This window comes from Aptenodytes forsteri, unplaced genomic scaffold, assembly GCF_000699145.1.
Source record: "Aptenodytes forsteri isolate BGI_AS27 unplaced genomic scaffold, ASM69914v1 Scaffold227, whole genome shotgun sequence".
In the NCBI taxonomy this organism is placed as follows: domain Eukaryota; kingdom Metazoa; phylum Chordata; class Aves; order Sphenisciformes; family Spheniscidae; genus Aptenodytes; species Aptenodytes forsteri.
Genome location: NW_008795365.1, coordinates 467,834 through 478,050, shown reverse-complemented (window position 1 = coordinate 478,050; position 10,217 = coordinate 467,834). Strand labels below are relative to the sequence as shown.

The 10,217-nt window shown below is 41.8% G+C and overlaps 1 protein-coding gene across 1 annotated transcript in view; it reads right to left on the bottom strand.

Annotated features, from left to right (window-relative positions):
• The window catches only part of AFF1 (AF4/FMR2 family member 1), a 124,262-nt gene extending 114,339 nt beyond the window's left edge, over window positions 1–9,923 (bottom strand). The window contains exons 1-2 of the mRNA XM_009280220.2: window positions 9,853–9,923; window positions 4,530–4,592 (exon numbers count right to left, since the gene is read on the bottom strand). Of these exons, the coding sequence (XP_009278495.1) occupies window positions 4,530–4,564 (35 nt within the window). The 5' untranslated portion in view covers window positions 4,565–4,592; window positions 9,853–9,923. The remainder of the gene's footprint in view (window positions 1–4,529; window positions 4,593–9,852) is intronic.
• Between the last annotated feature and the right edge of the window lie 294 nt (window positions 9,924–10,217).

The following is a 10,217-nucleotide window of genomic DNA, read 5'->3' as shown; positions in this document are numbered from 1 at the left end:
GTATGAGACCCTTCTAAATTTAAGGGGGGGGGGGGGGGGGGCAGAGCATTGAACATCCCACCCAGAATAAAGCCTCAGAAACCCTATGCCACAAGCATTTCACGTGAAGCAAATGCTATTCTGATGTTTTTTTTAAAGTCTTAGACACACAACCAAAGGAAACGGCCAAGAGGCCTCGCGTTCCCTGCCTCTGGTTTCTGGCTCACCAGCTGCCCTAAGAACAAAATTATACCATTTTTGTTGGAAGATTTGATGAAAACTGATAAGTTTCTGTGGAACATTTTGAGTCTGACAAATCAGTGTTTCCCCGAAGAAAGCTTTCTGTCAGAATATATCCTGTCAGCTGTAGACCCCTCCCTTACATCTGTTTTCAAGATTAGAAGACTGCAGCTTTTCCCACCTGTTTTTTTATTCACTGATCAGGGATACAAGTTTCCCCTTTTTCAGGTCCTTGTCTCTGAAAGAGGTATTGCAAATGAAGGAAACTGTCTCCATTAAGTAAAACACAAACAAAATGAATCAATAAAATAAGCTTTTCGTACTCTTCAGCTCATCATAAGCTCAGAAATGCACTCCTGAGGTGAAAAGGATTACCAAAGTAGCACTTCTTAAAAACCTAAGAGGAAAAGCTTCCTACAGGTGATCATAATTCCAAATGTATTTAAGCTATTCATGAGCATTTTAATTTTAGAAGATCCATTCTTATCTACCTATGCGTTGAATGAGAATGGAGTTCTCCAGAGATGAAGCTTGTGATTTAAACACTGCATAGAAATGCAAATCCAACCGAAAAACAAATGAAGGTGTGCAGACAACCTGGATGCCATTGTTTGTTAATTTTGAATTCTTGAAAATGCCAGACTACTGACCTCAGGCATCAGTGGTAAAGCACAGGATGTCGGTACATTATATGCATTTTACGTACACAGCACCATCTTGTCTGGCCATATACCTACCCATATCTGGACATGTTGAGTGAAAGGAAGCTGAGATTTACAAGGAAAAAAAAAGACTCAGAAGTTTCAAACGTAAAGTGACAACATTTTCAGATAAAGTGCAGATGCTGATACATTGCCAAAAACAGTACCTACAGCATCTACAACAGCGTCTGGCACTCCTACATAAGAAAGATTGGTATCTCTTTGCTCACCACTAACAATGCCTGCCATACCCGAGTGTTGGTTCAGTACTACTCAATTCACACACCCCTGGATTTTCAAAGTAATCACATGGTATTTTACCTCCAGCCTTGTTCATCTATTCAACTTACTCCTCCTGAAGCATCTGAAAGTTTTCCACATCTCCACAGAGCTTGAGGAAGCCATTCTTTAAGTTAGTAATTTTTCACCTGCTGTGAAATTTAGTTGCTCCTGGGCCTTTTCTGTTATAATGCTATTTCAGGGGTTGGGTGGGCATGCATGGGGGTGGTATTATTAAAGAAATCTTTGCACATCTTTGTTTTCAAGAAGTGCTAAATAAAATAAACAAAAAAAAGAAAAAATGTTAACAACAGCAATCTACCTAGCTTTTGTTGCAAGATTCCAACAAATCTGGATCAGGGACAGTTCAAAGGGGAATACAGCATCCCTTAACTCAGGAAAAAAGTGTAATGTGACATTATACTAATAAACGTATGATAATCCATTAAGTTCATGGGACAAATACCAGAAGCTTACAGTATTGTGAAACAATTAATCAAGCATAGAGTACCAATGAAGAAGGAATAGATACCAAGCTATATTAATATCATTAGATTAAATACATGGCCAGTAAATGGCCAGGCCACTTCCTGGAACATATTTGCTGTAAAGTAAAACATACATTTGTTTATACCTAGAAATAGGTCAAATTCATGCCCTTACCAAGCTTTTCAAAACATCTCATTGCACTGTACCTCATCAGGTTTTTTAAACAGACACACACCCTTACTTTCAGTCTTCAAGAGTCACTGCTGTCCTTTAATTAAAATGTGTTCTCCCAGCTCTGTTGACAAGAAATCCATCTTACTGCTGCCATTTATTGCCACTGATGAGTCCTTCGCATTTGGAGGTGAAAAGGGTCAAATGGATATTGTGATTCCCAGCCTGAAGCAGCCGCGGGTAGTCTTTTCATTTGCAAAGGGGACTTCTGCACCAGGTCAGAAGGCAAGGACCACGCTCCAATAAAGGCTCTGCTGTCCCAGACCGGCAAGCCAATTCCTAACCTCTCAGCCCCAAGAGCCTCCCTGGCTGTCAGCACCCTTCCTCCTTACATCTCCTCGCTACCTCTACAGAAAACCAGAGGCTGCATGCCTGCAGAGAGGTTAATCCTTAAAGGGCTGCTTATGTTCTGGCAATCCCAAACCCTACACAAACCTGTCAAGGGCTTGATACTCCTGTGTCTTTCTCCACCAGTAGTTGAGGAACTAGCTATGCAACAAATACTTACATTGCTACTGTAAAGGCTACAACCATAAAACATAGAATTTCAAGGGCTCCACATATTTGGAGGAAAGGAGACAGATTAATCTTATCCCCAAACTCCTGCCTCCAAAGTACAGTTGGAAAGCAAGCAAAATTCAGAAACCCATACACGCAAGCATACACAAAAACCAGTTTAACAAGGTAAATGAAGCTGTGTGCTGTAAGCAATGGCAAGCCTGAAGAAGGCTGAGGCAGCAAAACTCTCTGTTGACCCTGATTCAGCAAAGCACTTCTCCGTAGGCTTGCTTTATAACACCTTCTTAAACTTAGCACTTTCCAGAACCAAATCTGACTGCCAGCAGCACATCCTTGCTGGGCAAACCATGAAAAGCACTTAGATTTCACCGGGTCTAACCCACACAGCATGGCTACAGTGAGGCTAGAGGAGCAGCAGGGCAAAGGAAAACTGAGCTGAGTACGACACTGAAAAAAAAGGGCAGGGAAGAATATAACCAAAAGGATATTTCGACTTTAACAACAGAAGAGTAAGTTGGATGCAGCCTGTTATGAAAGAAATTGCTCTACAGATGTTAGGAATCAAACATTTCTGAGAAAAGAGAGGAAAAACAACCCTTCATCCTTCAATATTTAAATTGAAGGAAACATTTAAAAAAGAAACCACCTTCTCCCAGGAACCAGAGTGCACTAGAGGCTGCACCCTACTAGCTTTTGGCAGCCATCAGGAGCAATTTCCATCATTTTCCTTGGCATTACTCGTTTATCCCTCTGAATGCCTTAAAAAGTTCCATAACCAGTATGAACTTTCACAAACAGTTAAAAACAACAGAAAGAAGTTTATAGTCCTTGTTGTGTTTGGCACTTTGGAGCTGTCAGAAACCACACTGTGAAGAGTGTTAAATATCCTGATTTATATTCCAATTGAACGCAGATAACATCTATGTACAGAACACAATGTACCCTTCAGATTCACTACAGCTGTCAGATTCATTTTGTGGTGATATCCAATCCCTAGATGAGGCAGAGAGGTATGTAGGACACTGAACAAGTAAATGCCCGTGATTTTGGTTTGTTTTTTGATCAGGCTGCTATACCAACCAGAAGCCATCCAGAAAACAGACTGGTTTTTTTTAAGGCCCATTCCTTGCAGATGTACTGCCAAAAAAAAAAAAAATTGTGAAGTTAGATGTACTTTGGAGAGTGATAGCAGAGGAGGTGCAGTAGAGAGTTTGGATGTCTTCACAATCTCTGTCCACCCACGCCCCCCCCCTAATGTGACTGTGCAGTGATCACTGTCCTTTCATGCCTCAGGATGGCATGTATAATAGGGGAAAAGAACACTGCCCTGTGGCATGAGGATAAAGCATACTGGCAGTTGTAAAGAGCTAAATGAGAAAGAAATGGGAACTACAGAAAAATTACCTCCTCAGGGCGGGGGTGTGGGAATTTGCAAGTTAGGTGTCTAAGTGTAAAACCCTTGTTGCCCAAGCTTCCAAAAATGTGTACCTGCAAGACTCAGAGCCCTGAGTCAGGTCAGGATTGCCTTTCTCAATTCAAATGAGAAAGTTCTTGTTTTAAGGGCTGAGTTGCCTCACACAGATCACTGGGATGGCAATGTTGCCCCCTACTACACTGAGGCTGTGAACAGGACAGGATATGAAGCAACAGAGCTGGTGTACTAGCGATCAAGGCATGATGTGCTGTAAGCAAACACCTCAACTCCATGTGACAAGTAGAGTCACCACAGGACAAGGGGCAACCCTTACCAGTGAGAATCATAGAATCATTTAGGTTGGAAAAGACCCTTAAGATCATCGAGTCCAACCATTAACCTAACACTACCAAGTCCACCGTTAAACCACGTCCCTAAGCGCCACGTCTACATGAGGGTCCCACTGAGACCCAGTGTCAAACACTATTCATTTCACAACAGATTCAAGTTACAAAAGGCATCAATTCTTTGGTAAAAGACAGCATGTTAGATTTGAAACTCATCCTCTCCCACTCAGTCATTATGATTCTTACATTGGGGGGGGATTATTTTTTTAAAACCATCTCAAATTTGTCACAGCACCTGGGAACCCAGGTTTACATCAAATTAATTCCTACCCATTGTTGCTGCTCTGGTTGTCTGTAGGTTCCATTATGATGTTTCCATTTGAGTCAGCTCATCTGGAAGAGAAAAAACAGATATTCAACATCTCTTTTACAAAAGAAGAGCACATTGTACTCAGTAGATGCCACACAAGCTTTGCTTCAACAGTCACAAACACCAACCCAAGAACATCCTTCCTCCAAGACAGCAGAGGGGGAAAAAGCAAATAAGCAAACATGAAAAATCTTCAGTTTCCAAAGTAGCAAGTCATTACAGTATAGCAATGTCTAGAATGTTTGTTACAGCAAACAAAAAAAATGAAATCTAAATGTTTATTTCCTTTGTCTATGTGTGTCTGTGCACACACTCTGCATTTAGGTTTGTATGTGTGTTACATCCAAAGTCTCCATTTTAAATTAACTCTCAAAAATCATTCTGCACTGCAAAATTAAAAGATACACAATACTCACCCCCAACACACTCACACAGAGTTGTGTGGATCCCTCAGTTCTCCCTAGCAGTCTAAATCATCTTTCAACTACGTTCAGGATGATGGTGTGAAACACTACACAACAGGAAAGTTAGAAGTAACCTATAGATTGCTTATCCAAGGCAGCAAATCATTCGAATTTTTGCTGTTCACTAGGTTGACAGCTTTTTCGACAATCCTCAATCCTGATAGGCTGAGGAACAATCTCTGCATCAAACACACTTACAGTTCAAGGAACTGAGTTCTGGAAAAGCTTGTAAATGCTGGGAATGCTCCTGTAAACACTTCTGTTGATTTCAGAGAGACCTGTTAGAGCCACAAACACTCATTACTATATTGTAATGAGTGTTTGCAGAAGTTGGCCTTAACTGCCTAGGAACAACAAAATACATTTAGTAATCATCTGTCCGGAACAGCAAGGCAGCAGGAGCCGCCATGACATTGGCTTTCATGGCAGGTTTTTCAAAGGACTAGCAGCTACCTAAGCCAGCATCTGTGCCAACCTCTGCTGAGCTCTTCAGCATTCAAAACAGGGAGCTAAACTGCAGCTGGATGAGTACCTGCCTAAACGAGGGAGACTGGGTCGAGATCTCCAGGGACACGCTACGCACAGAGCCTGGGACGTCCAACTGGCAGTGATTGCAGTGCTCCTAAACATATACGATCCAAACACATGGATCATATGTAGCTAAGAATGAGAGAACCAAGATCGCCATCTTCCCCTTCTCCCAGCAGTGATGCTGCATTTCAAGTCAGCTCTTAAAGAGAACTACAAGCTTGGCCAAGAGCATGACAAACCAGAATATTGCTACAGGCTCCAGATATTTGGTTCAATTTTAAGAATAAATATGCCACTAGGGCACTCCCTTCAGACAACCGAATAGCCTTCTGATGAATGGAAACATTTGTGGAAAGGGGAAGGAGAGAAGAGGAAAAACAAGGATTAAAAGTACAGCTATAGATTAAAAGGTAACACTGGATAAAAATTCAAAGCAGCAGTGTTCAGGAAGCAAGGAGGAAACAGAAGGGGAAGGATGTTGCAGCAAGAGAGCGAGCCCCTCATGTAATGGCAGTTCCACCTAGCAGGGCCCTCAGACACAGCTAAGTTTCAGCCACTACATAACCAGCGCCATCTTGGCTGATCATAGAAAAAAAAATAAAAAAAATTTCCCCTTGCTTATGTCCACACAAAAGAGATGAACTTGGAGCATACTCACACAAAGCTCTTTGCTCACTCCATGTCCAACACCTATTTCTCACCATCCCCTGTCTGCCCCAAACTTGTCTTTAGTTCACAGTAGTGCAGACAAAGCAAAGCATGTGCAGAACTGATGGCATCAAAATAGTTTTCATGATGCCTGCCACATGGGTGCCCTGTGCAGCTAAGACATGGTCTACAAGGACTTGTGAAGAAAAGAAACATGCCTGGAAACACAAAGACGTGGTAAAGCAAGCCTAGATTAATTAAAGTGCAAGATCATCTCAGCAGAAGCAAAAAATCTCCAACAGGAAGAAATATGACTGAAAATGTTTACATTTTAATTTGTGACATTCATTTGCAGCATCTCACACTCCTGAGGGAACAAAATGATTTATGGCTGGGGGGCAGGCTACAGTAGCATTATGTGAAGCCTTGTGAACCCACTTAGAGCAACTGATATTAAACAGGAGCACAGATGCTTTGATGATTAGATGAAGCAGCTGGCCTCTAGGTCATGGTTTTAATCCCAGGTAAGATACCATCAGATAACCATTCTGCAAGCCACAGAAAGACACAGGCCACTAAAGATGGGAATCGTGTCAGACACCCACCTCAACCTGCAGCTAGGAAGACTAAGTAACTGACACGCATACTAAGTTTAGAGTACAGATCTGAAAGCAAACAAACCCTTCATATTTGTTCCCTCCTAAAAATCATGAAAACCATAACCTTTGCTGGTAAGTAAACAGCCTTAAAAGAACAAGGTGCCCACTTGAATTTAAAAATAAATGAAGGTTGGAGAAGTAGGAAGCAGGTACTGGAAGAAGTCATTCCGACTTTCTTTCAACTTTTGTTTATTTAATTCTACATTCCTGGTCTTGAAACGTTCAGAGGAGTTTCCTCAGCCAATGCATGGACCTCACATTGTAATAACATAGGCAGATAGAGATGCATGCACACATTTGACTAAACAGGGTGGTGGGGAAGCCTGCTCTGTCCCCAACTTATCCTTAACACGGCTATAAAGCACGTGAGCATCCAGCAGTAAAATCTAGATTTCACTAAACAATCTACAAGTTTTGCAAATGCCTCTGACAGGGCCAGGTTTTCAACCATACTGATGCAGCATGGATTTGAGGTTGCGTGGGCATTATTAATCTGACATATTTCAACAAGTTACAAATGCTTTTGCTTTTATTTTCTGCAACCAAGCTATGTTTATAAACACAAGCTTTCCTCTCTGATGTCAGTTAGCCCAGCTGGCTAATTTAGTCTTTTCTTGTTCTAAAAGCAACTGTTCTATTATTAACAGTGCTTTTTGGTCAAAAAGCTTAAAGTAGTTTCTTCCTTCACTCATTTTCAGTGATGATTGTTGCTTCTTGCCCTGCAGCTCCCCCCCACACCTCCCTGATGTTTCAGGGACTCTGTGATGACAAGGTTTTCCTTCCCAGTCAGTCAGAAAGCACTCTTGCAAAAGACTGGTGGAAATCACTTTTTAGATATGAAAAATGCTAACCATTTTTGTAAAGCTTGTTTCTTCAGCAGTTTTTTTTTTTTGTTTAATTCTTCAAGAATTTCACATTGAAAATAGAAATTAATGGCTGTGTGCATTTATACAAGCTGCTGGCTTGTCCTCCAAAAATGTTGCCACTAACACTCATGCAAAAATGAGGAAATGCAAAAGGAGACAGACTGAGTTTGCTGCATGGGAAAAGGTCACATTTTTACTATTTGCTTCACTGAAGTCTTAGAAATAGCAATTCTAACACTACTTAGGATAAATGGTAACTCAAAGGAGAAAGAGGAAAGATCAGCACTACACTCCAGAGAATATGCAAAAATACTATAAATAAACCCCTGATGGCACCTGGAGGATGAAACAAAATCACCCTGCCTCTGCGGCCACACTGCATGAGGAGACAGTGCACCACCTCCTGACCATGAGGTGAAGCTCATAATCCACCTGCACTGTACCATAGTGAGCCAAGCTCTGTTTTACACATTTGGGCACAGAGTAATCTAAAGCTGAGGAAGTGGAGAGCTGCCGAGGGAAGAAACTGTCCACATCTGCCCCTAACCCCAGGTGAGCCAAACAATGCCTCCTAATCCATGGGGCTGAGGGCAGTTGGGGGGCTAATTACTCAAATGCTAACACCTGAGCTGCACAGCACAGCAAAACAGCCATCAGAAACTCAAGACCAAGCAGTTTCTGTTCCAAATACTCTCCCCAAAGTCATGAAAAATTAAGATATTCAGAAGCTTCTAGATTCCTCGTCACAACCTAACCAAGATATAAGACTGCTTTGTGACTGGCTAGATCATTAGCATTAAACCCCACCTTTTTAACAAAAAATATGCCAGTACTGCCTTTAAAAGAGAAGCCTGCCTAAGTTAAAGATACAATCCAACAGGGAGATAGATCAAGCATACCTTGTGCATCTTCAACAGGTAAGACAGACATGGATTCAAGGATTTAGATGTAGAAGGTAATTTTATGTACTGAAAGGTGACAGAAATGCTCATAAACTGACTCTGGAGCAGCTCAGACCTTTTTGAAAGGAAGGCAATGTAGTTCTGCAAAATTTATGAATGCGTTGCAAAACTCATGGATGCAGTTGGACTGCTTAGCTGAATATTGGGTTAAGTTTGCCACCGATAAGTAATTTTCTACCAATCTACCAGAAAATGTATCCAAATTTAATGTTATTTTGTATTTCCCATCAAACTGTCTGGAAGCAAGTAAAACATACATATAGTACCATGGCTTAAATTTTACTAATAATGAAAAGCCAGGTGAGATGCACGTGTACCTACCTTATAATCTAAAATAGATTTGAACACTGCAACTAGTATTCATGAACAGAAAAAACTGTTAGAGCAGAGTCTGGAAAGCTCCGACTCTGTACCCCAGGAATTGCAAAAAGTACTGTCATGAGGGGTAGCAGGACTCATTTGTTTCACTGGCTTTACCCGTGGATAGGCTATTTCCAGCCGCCAGTTTTCTATTGCTGCCAATTATTCAATTCTACTTCACATTTATCCCAAAAGGAAGTGCAAGACTAGTTGTTGGTAAAGAAGCTGAACTCTTTGTAATCACCGTTTCTCATTTTTAAAAAGCTACTGTCATAGACAGCCACAGCATACAACGGAGATGAAAGCAAACACCCAAGTGGCCCTTATCTGAATTTTTACAAGTTTCTCATGGCACTGTATTTGGCAAAACTAATTTCTGTATCCCTTAGCTGGACATACTTGTATTCCTCTTCTTTCTGCCTTTCTCCATCAAGCCATAGGCAAACAGCTGTGCTGATGGAACACGGAAGCTGCTTGGAAAATTAAACTTATGTACCCACATCAAGAGTTTCCCTTCCCTTCAACACCGTTATCACTAATATAGAAATGACATTATTATGGGCAAAACGATGGATTTGCGTACATAAAATTATTTGAAGGGACATCTCAATGTACAGTCACAGAAGACTTTGGATTATTACAACAACAAAAATCAATAGTTTTGACTTCACATCTCCAATTTGGGTTTTTCCACATATGCGTTACTATCTTCCTCTAGAGTCACAGAGCGCTACAGCTCAACTGTAAGACCGACTAATACCCGTGCCCGAGTGACAACAGTGGTATTACTCACCTGAGTGAAAATACCCAGGATAAGCTCCTTGGCCAAGCAGATCCCAAGCTAATAAGATCCCACTTACACAACGGGGGGAAGCGGGGCGGGGGGCGAACAGACAGGAAAGACTGTGCTGCAGTCAAGGAAAATCGTCGGGGAACTTGGATACAGCCACCCCGACAAAACACCTTACCGCAAAGAAGCCGGGTTTCAAGTTGCCGCCGTGTTAACCTGAACGGATACAGCGCTTCTGTGCCTAACCTCGCTTTCCACATAACAACGCAGCAACTTTTAGCAGCTAATTACTGCGCTACAGTATGCTGTGGCACTGCAACGCTCGTGCTCGCGCAGGCGGTTGGAAACCGCCCCGGCCCGCGCGCCTG